At 40.1% G+C, this 16,219-nt stretch overlaps 1 protein-coding gene across 1 annotated transcript in view; it reads right to left on the reverse strand.

Annotated features, from left to right (window-relative positions):
- Positions 1–2,176: 2,176 nt before the first annotated feature.
- LOC139762804 (uncharacterized) overlaps positions 2,177–16,219 on the reverse strand; it is a 70,502-nt gene continuing 56,459 nt past the window's right edge. Inside the window, exons 5-9 of the mRNA XM_071687957.1 lie at positions 12,254–12,487; positions 10,261–10,364; positions 8,642–8,812; positions 4,467–4,596; positions 2,177–2,842 (exon numbers count right to left, since the gene is read on the reverse strand). Coding sequence (XP_071544058.1) covers positions 10,264–10,364; positions 12,254–12,487 — 335 coding nt within the window. The 3' untranslated portion in view covers positions 2,177–2,842; positions 4,467–4,596; positions 8,642–8,812; positions 10,261–10,263. The remainder of the gene's footprint in view (positions 2,843–4,466; positions 4,597–8,641; positions 8,813–10,260; positions 10,365–12,253; positions 12,488–16,219) is intronic.

Here is a 16,219-nt window from a genome sequence, read left to right on the forward strand (position 1 = left end):
GTAATTTGAGCTCTCACCTTTATCCTCTTTCCTTTTTACAATGGTACTATTCATGCATTCCGCCAATCCTTAGGCACCGCACTATGAGCTATACATACATTAAATATCCCTATCAACCAGTTAAAAACACAGTCACCGCTTTTTTATAAATCACACTGCAATACCATCCAAACCCGCTGCCTTGCCGGCTTTCATCTTCAGCAAAGCTTTTACTACCTCTTCTCTGTTTACCAAATCATTCTCCCTAACCCTCTCACTTCGCACACCATCTCGACCAAAACACCCTATATCTGCCCTCTATCATCTAACACATTCAACAAACCTTCAAAATACTCCCTCCATCTCATTCTCACATCACCACTACTTGTTATTATCTGCCCATTAGCCCCCTTCACCAAAGTTCCCATTTGTTATCATGTCTTACGCACTTTATTTACCTCCTTCCAAAACATCTTTTTATTCTCCCTAAAATTTAATGATACTCTCTCACCCCAACTCTCATTTGCCCTCTTTTTCACCTCTTGCACCTTTCTCTTGACCTCCTGCCTCTTTCTTTTATACATCTCCCACTCAATTGCATTTTTTCCCTGCAAAAATCGTCCAAATGCCTCTCTCTTCTCTTTCACTAATACTCTTACTTCTTCATCCCACCACTCACTACCCTTTCTAATCAGCCCAATTCCCACGCTTCTAATGGCACAAGCATCTTTTGCGCAATCCATCACTGCTTCCCTAAATACATCCCCTTCCTCCCCCACTCCCCTTACGTCCTTTGCTCTCTCCTTTTTCCATTCTGTACTCAGTCTCTTCTGGTACCTCCTCACACTCGTCTCCTTCCCAAGCTCACTTACTGTCACCACTCTCTTCACCCTGACATTCTCTCTTCTTTTTTAAAAACCTCTACAAATCTTTACCTTCGCCTCCACAAGATAATGATCAGACATCCCTCCAGTTGCACTTTTCAGCACATTAACATCCAAAAGTCTCTCTTTCACGCGCCTATCCATTGACACGTAATCCAATAGCTCTCTCTGGCCTTCTTTCCCCTACTTACATACGTATAGTTATGTATATCTCTCTTTTTAAACCAGGTATTCCCAATCACCAGTCCTTTTTCAGCACACAAATCTACAAGCTCTTCACCATTTCCATTTACAACACTGAACACCCAATGCACTCCAATTATTCCCTCAACTGCCACATTACTCACCTTTGCATTCAAATCACCCATCACTATAACCCGGCTTCGTGCATCAAACTACTAACACACTCACCTGCTCCCGAAACACTTGCCTATCACGGACTTTCTTCTCATGCCCAGGTGCATATGCACCAATAATCACCCATCTCTCTCCATCTACTTCCAGTTTTGCTCATATAAATCTAAAGTTTACTTTCTTACACTCTATCAAATACTCCCATCACTCCTGTTTCAGGAGTAGTGCTAATCCTTCCCTTGCTCTTGTCCTTTCACCAACCCTGACTTTACTCCCAAAACATCTCAAACTACTCTTCCCCTTCACCCTTGAGCTTCGTTTCACTCAGAACCAAAACATCCAGGTTTCTTTCCTCAAGCACGCTACCTATCTCTCCTTGTTTCTCCTCATCCACACACATCTAGACACCCCAATCTGAGCCTTCGAGTAGTATGAGCACTCCCCGCGTGACTCCTTCTGTTTCCACTTTTAGAAACTTAAAATACAGTAAAGGGAGGGTTTCTAGCTCCCCCCGCTCCCGCCCCATTTAGTCGCTTTCTACGACACGTACTCCCTGCGCGTCTTAGAAGGCGCCTAAAAGGGGAGGGAAAGGGGGGCTGGAAATCCTTCCCTCTCGTTTGTAATTTTCCAAAAGAAGGAACAGAGAAAGGGGCCAAGTGAGGATATTTCCCCAAAGGTTGCAGAAATTTGCGTAATGACAGATACTTAATAGCAAATAAACCATATTACAAGAAAGCTGTACAAAGGGTGGAAGCTTAGAAAGCTAGAAGAATACGTTCAGTCATTATGAAAGTTAAAGTTAGACTGGTTGCTGGTCGGGTAGCTAGCAACTAACTGAGACAGTCAAGCGAGTCCTGAAGAATTATCCAGTCTCACAAACACGACACCATCCATTTCCCTTCTGTTTCTACAGTGAGCAAGTCGAGGTAGAAATACGTACACAAATTTTCTACATTTTATGTCTTACATCTAAACTTATAACGAGACATTCTAATCCCTTAACTAGTTCGGCCTGTATCGTCGCACGCTTTCATACAGCGCCATATACTTCAAGAACTATAATTTCAACCGAACCGATCACAAAATTACATTTCTAAACATCGTGGAAGACTAGAAATGTACAAATAGTTGCTATACACATTACAAAAATATAATTCAGTCACAAGAACCTGGAACGTGTAGTTCATCTTCAGTTATCCTGCCATATGATCTAACACAGGTGTTGATTTAGGTCTGCAGAAGAGCACTTCACTTCGGGTTCTTTGGTCAAGTTTGAGGTCATTACTGTACCTAGAGCTGTTCAAACACACTCAAAAAAAAAAGGGGGGGATTAGTATTCAGTGTTGTTTTTCTTTTTCTTGTTAGGTTTCTCTTTTTGTTCACTCAGGTTACGAGACTCACTCGAGTTCTTGTGGTCTCTGTCTCCTGTATAAACCACAACGAGACGAGTCCTCAAATGATACCTTTTCGCCACCAGTGTCACGGCTGTAGCACTGAGTGTTGATGGGAGACTTCGCTTTCCTGACGATCCCTCCCTGTAGATCCAGGCAGCAACACACGACCCTAGACCATCATCATTTTCCCTTTACAGGATCATTCATACACTTGCAGGTGACCAACACCATCTGGAAAATACGTAAATATATATATTAGTCAACATGGAACACCTCTACAACGGGTTAAGTACAAATCCCGAGGCAAATTTACATTTCCTTTGATGTACTGTCATTCATCAGCCTTCACGCACACAGCGATGAATTTATCGAATGTAAAGGGAAGAAAACTCCCGTGTACATATATTTTCTTGAATCCAAACCTTTGTAGAGAAGTAAGAGCCAATCATCTTGAAGAACAGATGGAAGAAATACAGTTGCCCAGAAGCAAAATTCGTACAATCAAGTTGCATCCAGGAGGACTAGATAAAGAACGTTTCTTCAAGATAGGCTGAGACACACTGAGGCGGGTTGCTGGTCCCGTATGCAGAAAACTTCTTAGAATACTTAAGTATGCTTAACCCCAAAGAATTTTACTTAACTTTAAGAATTTTGCTAAGCATGTTTCTAAAAGCTGCCCTAAGCTTAAGTATTTGCTTAGAAGACGACAAATATTTTGACCCAAACTGCATTTCATCCTTCTCAAATCTTATGCTTAAGTTTTGCTAAGCATCGTGCTTAGTCCTTTTCTGTGTGGCACTTAAGTCACTTACTCAGCTAAGCATAGAAATAAGCAGAAATCTAAGAATTTTTCTGCATACGGCCCCCCCACGCAGAAACGCAAGTCTCAGCGACCAGATATACAATAATTTCGCCCTGAGAGCGTTATACGCTTAACCCATTAACCTTATGTGTATTTCGCCTTTGAAAATATTTGGAGGCGGACATCTTTTTTTTCGTGGACACTGCGGTTATCATAACCAAGTCAGTCCGGACGGAGGTTATTAAATTTTTGCGAGTACACGGAACACCAAGGAATGGTTGTTACATTGTATCAGGGCCTTGTGCACAAGTTTCATTGTTCGTTATTTCCCTCATCATAATTCAGTGATTTAAGAGTGTCATCATGTTTCTCTTTGAACGTTTCGAGTATATATATATGTGTTTGAATTCAAACTGTCCTCTAATATGCTGTAACATAACTCTGGAGCAGTCATACATTACTAAAAGAAATGTTCACCGTCTACATCGTCGATCTATTTTGAAAACTTATGAAGGTTAGGATGAAGTTTCCAATCTCTCGTCCATGGTGGAAAATCTAAGTTTCTAACCTTTACCTGTAAGTCAGCTCTCTTGATTCTGGTCACATTTTTTTCCTCCCATCCTCTGGATGTCCTCTATTAGCTCTGTGCTTATTTGAGTGCAATGTGAAAGGAGGGCAAGGAATAGAGTGAATTGGAGCGATGTGGTATACCGGGGTTGACGTGCTGTCAGTGGATTGAATCAAGGCATGTGAAGCGTCTGGGGTAAACCATGGAAAGCTTTGTAGGTATGTATATTTGCGTGTGTGGACGTATGTATATACATGTGTATGGGGGTGGGTTGGGCCATTTCTTTCGTCTGTTTCCTTGCGCTACCTCGCAAACGCGGGAGACAGCGGCAAAAAAAAAAAAAAAAAAAAAATATATATATATATATATATATATATATATATATATATATGTATATATATATGCAAAGCGCTCGCCAAGAGAGAAAAAAAATAAAAGAGAAAGTGTCTAATATTCTTTGGCGTTAGACACGGAATTATACTTACTGAGCTGAGAGGGAGAAACGTCTTGAATGTAGTGGACAGAACCGCCTGGCTGGATAGCATCCTGTGAACTGGTTTTGACCAAAGTGTGTATAAGCTGAGCGTCTTGTACAAACCCTTCACTCCCAGCGACCTGTAACCCAAGCATCGTGTTAACTCCATCCTGGGTGACTTGTCAGTAATTGTCTTCTAAGCTAACGACCTCCGGCACTGAGGGCAAACTTTTTAATGCTGTTTTATACTAATTATCTTGTATCAATATACCTTTGGCAAGAGAACTAATTCTGGATGGCTGTTAACAAAGCTATTTCCCAGGTAAACATTTTATATCATAACCTGGAGCGATCATTATATTGTGAATGGCTGTTAACAAAGCTATTTCCCAGGTAAACATTTTATATCATAACCTGGAGCGATCATTATATTGTGAATGGCTGTTAACAAAGCTATTTCCCAGGTAAACATTTTACATCATAGCCTGGAGCGATCATTATATTGTGGATGGCTGTTAACAAAGCTATTTCCCAGGTAAACATTTTATATCATAACCTGGAGCGATCATTATATTGTGAATGGCTGTTAACAAAGCTATTTCCCAGGTAAACATTTTACATCATAGCCTGGAGCGATCATGATAAGTATGGAACTCGCTTCTAAGAATAAAAAATTCTGACAGGGAATATTTGCTGAAAGAAAATCTGTTTCTTTTTTCTGGAAACAATATCTATTACTTCATTAGATTCACCAGATGTGAATATAATTCTTTGTAGAAGTCATCTACATAAGTAGAAAGATCTTTATTTCATCAAACCATAAATTGAAACGTAAAAAATTATTATGAATTGTTCGTAGGATCCAAGTCAGGATGATCCATATCCTGAGAGTTTGTACGTCTCTCAAAAATCATTTGCATGTCATTCACGTCTGCCAACCAATGCAAAGATAGATTAAAATCAGTTTAATGATTACACACTACATGGAGTGATTTCTAATCTGATTATCAGTGAACTCTCTGTCTCAGAAAAGCTCCTTTTATCTAGTGAGAAATGACATTCGATTGTTATCTTAACTTTCATTGTCAAGAGTTGTCAGTGACAAATGCATTATGTATAAATGTATCCAGACCCTGATTAATCATGTCATAACTGATAACAGTATCATGTAACATATTCATGATCCTAGATAAAGTACTGAGCGACATGACTACTGTCATGTTCCTAACCGTAATTCACGCACAGTCTGCTGGCATAGGATCGAGTCCTGGTCCTGGCAGTCGTTCCACAGTCAACCCAGCTCTTCATCGACCCCTAAAGGTTGCGGTATAGGTGAGGATATATATATATATATATATATATATATATATATATATATATATATATATATATATATATATATATATATATAAGTGAGAGGGTTAGGGAAAATGATTTGGTAAACAGAGAAGAGGTAGTAAAAGCTTTGCGGAAGATGAAAGCCGGCAAGGCAGCAGGTTTGGATGGTATTGCAGTGGAATTTATTAAAAAAGGGGGTGACTGTATTATTGACTGGTTGGTAAGGTTATTTAATGTATGTATGACTCATGGTGAGGTGCCTGAGGATTGGCGGAATGCGTGCATAGTGCCATTGTACAAAGGCAAAGGGGATAAGAGTGAGTGCTCAAATTACAGAGGTATAAGTTTGTTGAGTATTCCTGGGAAATTATATGGGAGGGTATTGATTGAGAGGGTGAAGGCATGTACTGAGCATCAGATTGCGGAAGAGCAGTGTGGTTTCAGAAGTGGTAGAGGATGTGTGGATCAGGTGTTTGCTTTGAAGAATGTATGTGAGAAATACTTAGAAAAGCAAAATGGATTTGTATGTAGCATTTATGGATCTGGAGAAGGCATATGATAGAGTTGATAGAGATGCTCTGTGGAAGGTATTAAGAATATATGGTGTGGGAGGCAAGTTGTTAGAATCAGTGAAAAGTTTTTATCGAGGATGTAAGGCATGTGTACGTGTAGGAAGAGAGGAAAGTGATTGGTTCTCAGTGAATGTAGGTTTGCGGCAGGGGTGTGTGATGTCTCTATGGTTGTTTAATTTGTTTATGGATGGGGTTGTTAGGGAGGTGAATGCAAGAGTTTTGGAAAGAGGGGCAAGTATGAAGTCTGTTGTGGATGAGAGAGCTTGGGAAGTGAGTCAGTTGTTGTTCGCTGATGATACAGCGCTGGTGGCTGATTCATGTGAGAAACTGCAGAAGCTGGTGACTGAGTTTGGTAAAGTGTGTGAAAGAAGAAAGTTAAGAATAGATGTGAATAACAGCAAGGTTATTAGGTACAGTAGGGTTGAGGGTCAAGTCAATTGGGAGGTAAGTTTGAATGGAGAAAAACTGGAGGAAGTAAAGTATTTTAGATATCTGGGAGTGGATCTGGCAGCGGATGGAACCATGGAAGCGGAAGTGGATCATAGGGTGGGGGAGGGGACGAAAATCCTGGGAGCCTTGAAGAATGTGTGGAAGTCGAGAACATTATCTCGGAAAGCAAAAATGGGTATGTTTGAAGGAATAGTGGTTCCAACAATGTTGTGTGGTTGTGAGGCGTGGGCTATGGATAGAGTTGTGCGCAGGAGGATGGATGTGCTGGAAATGAGATGTTTGAGGACAATGTGTGGTGTGAGGTGGTTTGATCGAGTAAGTAACGTAAGGGTAAGAGAGATGTGTGGAAATAGAAAGAGCGTGGTTGAGAGAGCAGAAGAGGGTGTTTTGAAATGGTTTGGGCACATGGAGAGAATGAGTGAGGAAAGATTGACCAAGAGGATATATGTGTCGGAGGTGGAGGGAACGAGGAGAAGTGGGAGACCAAATTGGAGGTGGAAAGATGGAGTGAAAAAGATTTTGTGTGATCGGGGCCTGAACATGCAGGAGGGTGAAAGGAGGGCAAGGAATAGAGTGAATTGGATCGATGTGGTATACCGGGGTTGACGTGCTGTCAGTGGATTGAATCAGGGCATGTGAAGCGTCTGGGGTAAACCATGGAAAGCTGTGTAGGTATGTATATTTGCGTGTGTGGACGTATGTATATACATGTGTATGGGGGTGGGTTGGGCCATTTCTTTCGTCTGTTTCCTTGCGCTACCTCGCAAACGCGGGAGACAGCGACAAAGCAAAAAAAAAAAAAAAATATATATATATATATATATATATATATATATATATATATATATATATATATATATATATATATATATATATATATGTATCATAAACCAGATGGATAATGTGGAAGACCTAGGAGTAATATTGCCCAACGACCTAATACTTAGCACGTACAAGAAAACAACTGTTGCCTCATGCAAAGGCATGGCGGGGTGGATCTTCCGGACCTTCAAGACAAGAGAAGAAACACTAATGCTGCTATTGTTTAAAGATATAAATTTTTCACGAACTGAATGTGCTGCTTCCTAACATCATCCTATAAAGCGGGCGAAACTGTGGAACTAGAAAATGTTCAGTGATCTTATGCAACCCATACTAGTGTGGTAAAGGACCTAACTTACCGGGAACTCTGATATCTCTGAGGCTACATTGCCAGGAGCACAAACAGGAGAGGTAAATCCTAGAGGGTCTGATTCTCAACTCACATTCGGAAATAACATTCTACTGGCACGACTGGTATGGAAGACTTTGCAAAATACTGCCTCTGAAATCAAAAGGTGTGATATGCTCTAAAAGAGAGAGAAAAAAAACATAAACATCCAGAGCCCAAGACTCTTCAACATCTCGCTGCTACCATCAGAAACAGGATGGACAGCACGGTAAAGTTGGAGTGTGCACTGGACAAGTACCTACAAAGTGTACCAGACAAGCCAGTCTGTTGGTAGCTCTGTAGGCCTTAGGGCTGCGGCTTCCAACAGCCTGCTCGACCAACGACTGATTCCAGCAGCCTAGACTCAACCCAGTGTGCAGGGTGAAGACTCTCATAGCCTGCACCAGGGATGCCCCAGGTACACTTGTCAACTTCCTCGTCACGTACCTAACTTCTAACAAAAGAACCAGAGGGCCTAAGTATCATAGTCACTAACCACCCTCCTGACTTTCGAACCGATGACTGAACTATCCAGTTACATAATCACCAAATCAGATGACTTAACTCCAGAAACTGTGAAAAATCAGTGACGGGAAATATTCGAATAACACTTACTTTCTCTTTGACTCGAGTTTGTGGTTCCATCGGGTTTGCCTCCAAGTCCATGGCGTAATCACCAGTGCCTTCCTCATCAAGGTCGTCCAGCCCACTAAGATCGTTTTTGAGTTCCTCCTGATCTGCGACGACCTCGTTTGAGTCAATGACAGGGTTGAAGGGAAGCGTTTCCTAAGAGTGTTCAGAGAAACTTAGGTTATGTATTCTCTTAATATCTCTTTACACTAAACAATCCAAATCCATCGCTTAATTCTCTTTGTTTCTGCTTTCTAAACTTAAACTCCTGGCATATCAGATTATGCAGAAATATCAAAATCGTTTTCACTAACTTATCATCTCGTACACTTGAAATGTTCTGACGTAAACAAAGTTTGATGAACATCAAGTCTCTCCACAAACTTGTTGTTTTCCCAGTTGCCTTTCTTTCAATCTGCCATAGTATTACTTATTCGCTGTTTGTCAACATTAACTGAAAATTAGCATCCAAAATGATAAACTATCCATTTTACACTGTGTTATATCAATGACGTCCCTAATGAATGAGTTAATCCTACCTGTTTCATCTAATGTACGATAAGGCCTTACACATTCCAGTAAGCTGTTGTGATACGTGCTAGGAACACTGGCTGTCAACATCAAGTTAGAACCACCACCTTGAGAACATCCTTGAGTGTTGCAGGTAATTCTAAGGTCATACTCACTCTCACCGCACTGCACTCTTCCTTAACCGAATCAACCGTGATATTTTCATGTCTGCAAATTCTATATAAAAAGCAAAACTGCCATATGTTTCATCCATTTTACTGATGTTTTGAACACGAATCTGTTTATCTATGTTTACCTAGGGACTAATTTCTACGAAAGATTCCTAAAGTTGCCCAAGACCTTTCTAAAGGATTCTGTAACCCAAGGCTGCTCTACTCCAAGTGGTGGGGAAAGGTAGACTCCTTTGAGCTGAGAAGGTCTTTAACGAGACCATATTCCCAATAATACAGCGTCGGCAAAGGTGGCTCTTCACTTGCGGTGTAAGCTTGACCAGACGGAGGTGAAAAGTCACGTTTGGTAAGGTCGTACCATAGTTAGTACAGTATGAACTATGTACATGTGTATATATGTATTTTTTTTTTTTGTCTGTGTGATTATATATATATATGTATACGTTGAGATGTATAGGTATGTATATTTGCGTGTGTGGACGTGTATGTATATACATGTGTATGGGGGTGGGTTGGGCCATTTCTTTCGTCTGTTTCCTTGCACTACCTCGCAAACGCGGGAGACAGCGACAAAGTAAAAAAAAAAGAAAATATATATATATATATATATATATATATATATATATATATATATATATATATGTGTGTGTGTATAGCATATACCCAATATCTCACACCAATGCTCACCTAAACACAAAAGACCCATGATCAACTTTGGTCATCGCAAGGAGAACACTTGGATACCAAAGTGGAATCATTACAAGAACCGCTCACAACCCCTTCATATTACCGTATAGTCTCGTTTGTACATAGAGGCAGCCGTGGCACCAGCTCCCTCCTCCTTCAGCAGAGGTGCTTACCTTACCTGCCGTGGCATCTCTCAAACCCTAGTGTTCACATCACCTGCTAGAGAAGTTCCTGAAGGCCGTCGCCGCTATGAACCAATACCGTCAGGATCTGGACGTCCATCATTGGATGGCTCGGATTTCTCCTGGTGTCGTTGGAATCTGCGATGACATGGGGAGATGCAGCAGAGTGAAATGGGTTCACATTCTCAAAGCACTTAATGTACAAGTAGTATTCAAATATGACAGCATCATCAAGAAAGTCCTCATCAAAAGTAGCCCATCAAGTGATACAGGTGATGTTTATAAAGTCCATCAAGCGATACAGGTGATGTTTATAAAGTCCCATGTAAAGAGTGTAACCAATTTGATATTGGACAATCGACGAAAGATTTGGAGACTAGGATCTCACAACATAGGTATGGTGTTGGTATAGCCCAAGAGAGCAACGGCTTATTTCAACATAAAGCTGTCTTTAATATATATATATATATATATATATATATATATATATATATATATATATATATATATATATATATATATATATTTTTTTTTTTTTTTTTTTTTTTTTATACTTTGTCGCTGTTTCCCGCGTTTGCGAGGTATATATATATATATTCCATGTGTGGTGAGGTGGCGATGGGAATGAATAAAGGCAGACTGTGTGAATTGTGTGCATGGGTATATATGTATGTGTCTGTGTGTGTATATATATGTGTACATTGAGATGTATAGGTATGTATATTTGCGTGTGTGGACGTGTGTGTATATACATGTGTATGGGGGTGGGTTGGGCCATTTCTTTCTTCTGTTTCCTTGCGCTACCTCGCAAATGCGGGAGACAGCGACAAAGCAAAATAAATAAATATATATATATATATATATATATATATATATATATATATATATATATATATATATATATTTTTTTTTTTCTTTCAAACTATTCGCCATTTCCCGCGTTAGCAAGATAGCGTTAAGAACAGAGGACTGGGCCCCTGAGGGAATATCCTCACCTGGCCTACTCTGTTCCTTCTTTTGGAAAATTAAAAAAAAAACGAGAAGGGAGGATTTCCAGCCCCCCGCTCCCTCCCCTTTTAATCGCCTTCTACGACACGCAGGGAATACGTGGGAAGTATTCTTTCTCCCCTATCCCAGGGATAATATATATATATATATATATTATATATATATATATATAATATATATATATATATATATTAATATAATATATAAAACACTTCACTTCCTCCAGTTTTTCTCCATTCAAACTCACCTCCCAATTGACTTGACCCTCACCCCTACTGTACCTAATAACCTTGCTCTTATTCACATTTACTCTCAACTTTCTTCTTCCACACACTTACCAAACTCAGTCACCAGCTTCTGCATTTCTCACATGAATCAGCCACCAGCGCTGTATCATCAGCGAACAACAACTGACTCACTTCCCAAGCTCTCTCATCCCCAACAGACTTCATACTTGCCCCTCTGTATATATATATATACATATATATATATATATATATATATATATATATAAATATATATATAATAAAATATATATATATATATGTATATATAATTATCCCTGGGATAGGGGATTAAGAATACTTCCCACGTATTCCCTGCGTGTCGTAGAAGGCGACTAAAAGGGGAGGGAGCGGGGGGCTGGAAATCCTCCCCTCTCGTTTTTTTTTTTTTTTTTTTTTTTCCAAAAGAAGGAACAGAGGGGGCCAGGTGAGGATATTCCGAAAAAGGCCCAGTCCTCTGTTCTTAACGCTACCTCGCTAATGCGGGAAATGGCGAATAGTTTGAAAAAAAAAAAAAAAAATATATATATATATATATATATATATATATATATATATATATACATACACGAGCTAAGCACATATGAACGCGCACTTTCAGATAACATGCATACCTCCAACAGCCAGGATCGAATCCGGGACCCCTGTGCAACACAAATATTAACCATATCATTAGCAACAGATAAATTGATAACACGTAGATAGACGTCAGATCCTCATGTTTTGAGTACTTACTCGAGGCGAGGATGTGCACCTGGTAGTGCCTCCCAGGCTCGAGGATGACCTCAGGCTTGAGGAAGATCTGGCCAGACGAGTCATGGATATCAAAAAAGTGGTGAACCTTTGTATCATATTGGTCCAAGATGGAGTAATGGATGGTAGCGCACGGGCAGCGGGTGTTGAGGCCAGGTCCCAGAGTGCAGGTGAGGCCCAGGTCCTCGTCTTCAGCAGTCGCCTTGTACACCACACCTGGTGAGGTAAGGGACTGGTTACACAGTCTCCAGGATGGTGTGTGTGTGTGTGTGTGTGTGTGTGTGTGTGTGTGTGTGTGTGTGTGTGTGCACGAGCTTTAACCACTCGTAATTCGTCAATCATTCCACATAGAAACATAATCCTGTTGAAGAATATTTACTTTGCCTCACTCGAGATTAGAAACGCCTAACTCTAATGAGACATTTTCAAATACGAGTTTATAGACATAATTACGAGTGGAATCAGACTGATCCATCCGAAAGCAGCTTGTTAGGTCAAGATCATCGAATCCTCTGATGGTTTTGAACGCCTGTATTAGTTCACATCTTAACTTTCTCATTTCTATGCTACATAGATTTAAGTCGGCTTTCATAGGATTTGTTTCTTAGTCCGGGAATCATGTTGGCTGCTCTCCTTCGTACCCTTTCCATTCTATCTATGTTTTTCTTCAAGTAGGATAACCAACACTGAGCACAATATTCAAGATATGGACGAACTTGTGAATTATAAAGAGTGGGGGGTAATTTCCCGAGACTGAAATTCCAAAAATTCTGCCCAATGAATCTAAGAATTTGTTCTTCCTTTTTACTACTTCTTTGCGCTGCCCACTTACTGATGGGTCACCAGAAGGTATTACCCAAATCACATATTCCTAATTTATTTTTTGTAGATCAACAGAATTCACACTGTTTCTAGCATATCCATATATATGTAATCTTTCTTTTTCTTTTTTCGTACTATTCGCCATTTCCCGCGATAGCGAGGTAGCATTAAGAACAGAGGACTGGGCCTTTGAGGGAATATCCTCACCTGGCCCCCTTCTCTGTTCCTTCTTTTGGAAAATTGAAAAAAAAACAAGAGGGGAGGATTTCCAGCCACCCGCTCCCTCCCTTTTAGTCGCCTTCTACGACACGCAGGGAATACGTGGGAAGTATTCTTTCTCCCCTATCCCCAGGGATATATATATATATATATATATTACCGTAATGTAAAATGTGCACTTATCAGTATCAAAACTCGTTTACCTTTTCGAAGCCCATCAATCTGTCTGTCAGTCTGATGCAGCAAACAATCAGTTCTATTATATATCTGTTGCCCATCTTAGTATCGCCCGCGAATTTCTATACCTTACCATAATGCTTTTCAATTTCAGTATTATCAATACACGAAAGAGAATTGGTCTCAAGACCGATACCTGGGGCACCCCACTTGTCACGTCTACCTATTCTAAGGTTTGATAACTATTCCTTGTTCATGGCCAGTCAACCAGTTCCCTAGCCACCAAAGTACAACCACTACCATACGAGTTACCTTTTGTGAGTAACCTTTGATGTGGACCTTAATCGAATGCCAATTGAAAATCTTGATAAATGACATCAACTGCTCTACCTTCATTATATATGTTGATTTACATATTGGAAGAATCAAGCAGATTTGTCAGACGTCAGACAAGAACGATTTCGTCCACAGCCATACTGAAAATCGTGAATTAAGTGGTAGTCCTCTAAAGGGTTTACATGTTTAGCCCAGATGATGGTTTTCATAAATCTATCAACGACAAACGTAACTCTGACTGAAAGAAAATTTCCAGTCAGTGGTTTATTAGTCTCCTTAAAGGCTTTCTCTCGTGAAAACAAGTCTATCCTCCACTGCCACTGGGTGTAGCGCAGCCATGAAGTTGCAAGGACCTTTGAAGAAGGGATCCTCGAGTAATATATATATATATATATATATATATATATATATATATATATATATATATATATATATATATATATATATATGAAAGTGGAATCACAATTCGATGGGAGTTTAGATAAATTCAGTATGTATTTTTCAATACACGCTGCATTATATGTTCCACGGAGACAATCCGCCTCATCTGGTGCATACAATTCATCAAGTTTATAACTCCCAACACCAACACACAGACTCCGTCCTGCTACTGTCTTGCTGAAGTCGACACTATTACGGCAAGGTGGTGACAGGACGGAGTCCGTATGTTAGTGTTGGGATTTAAAGACGTGTTATTACACCGCCAAAAGCTACTGAGTCCGCCATTTCGGGAGAAGGGGAAGGGGTCACTGACCAACCCGGTCCTGGGTTATGAAGGCAATAGAGAATCAAACGAGCCTGACCTGACTTCATCGCCTAACCAGGACAATAACGGTCTCGCTTTGCCTAACTTAGTGTCTTTAGTGATGGTCTGTCCTTATTCTTATTTCGTGTTAGATTGTTCTGTTTTTCTTTTGTGTAAGTTTTTTTTTATATATATTTCTGTATTCATATTTTGTGTTTCATACTACCCGTCATGCTATTGTTGGTTTGTCTTGCTCACAGTGTTTTCCTCATACTTTTTACGTTTTATGTACTGTGGTATGTTTCTTATATACATGTTCTTTGCATTTAACAATTCATATCCAAATTTTTGAACATAATTTTTTCCCTCTTTTTGTAGAATCCAGATGATGCCTGTGTGAAGATGAAAGGTTAATCAAAATGAAATATATGATTTTGGACTACTGGTGTTTGACCAGCCACCTAATGGTAGAAGAGTATCAATAAAACTAGAAAATATATAAGAACAAGATTGATAACCGTAAATACGCTGTCGTATTAATCTATATATATATATATATATATATATATATATATATATATATATATATATATATATGTGTGTGTGTGTGTGTGTGTGTGTGTGTGTATCATACAATCCTCCTACAGCCAGGAATGAACCCAGAACCCCTGCACAACAGGCGGGAGCGCTACCTCTAGGCTATGACCGCCTCTAATCGGGAGATGACTATTCGAATACCATGTACTCGAATACCCTTCGTCTCACGTTGGTGAACAACGGGGTCTACACCGGTCATTTCCCATCGGCATCACACAGCCAGCAGATAGCATTCTACCGAGCCTAACTGTACAACGCGGAGGTATATGAATACGAACAAAGTGCATAGGAACGCGCACCTTCATAGAACATACAAACCTCCAACAACCAGGATCGAACCTGGGACCCCTGTTCCCTAGCGGTAGCGCTCTCGCCTGTTGCTTTTCATATTACGTTACTTAAGACATATATATGACTTCAGTGTTACGTAAAGACGTTCGTTCAGGATCCAAGAGTGAAACATCTGTTTACTTATATGATAACGTAAAGTGCAGTTCTCGTGGGACAGTTTGTCAAGTAGTGGTTGTCTAATTGGAGGTTAACGCTCATCCGTAAGCCTTGCTATTGTTAGTATAGATGCAAAGGAAGGATAGAAGTGAGAGTGAAAAATATAGAAAATATACTCAGAATGGCGGAACATTATAAGAAACGTCTCATAATTTATGTCGTGGAAGGAAATTTGAAATGAGGAAAAGAACCTAGAGAACGAAAGCGTGTGGGAATGGAAAGAAATGACGTGCATGAGATCTAATCTTTTTGTACAGAGTCCAAGCCGCCCTGAGACCAGTGATGTATGACAACAATGAAGGACGAGCTGCTTCTTTATGGGAGTCAGTCTGGGGTGATGTAGATTGCTCTAGAAGCTCTGCTTAGGGACGATTGTGTTGCCACAAAACTGTTCCCAGAAGAAAATAAAGATTGGGGATCCGATAACTGTGCCGCTATGACCACACTAATCTCTGAGTGCCACTCTCACAAAAAGCATGGAAGGGACCCAGATGGCCTCTTTCTCCTCGACGTCCCTTGTATTTCTGTGTACATTTGTGCATTTG

The sequence above is a fragment of the Panulirus ornatus genome, chromosome 44 (assembly GCF_036320965.1).
Source record: "Panulirus ornatus isolate Po-2019 chromosome 44, ASM3632096v1, whole genome shotgun sequence".
NCBI classification, from domain to species: Eukaryota; Metazoa; Arthropoda; class Malacostraca; order Decapoda; family Palinuridae; genus Panulirus; species Panulirus ornatus.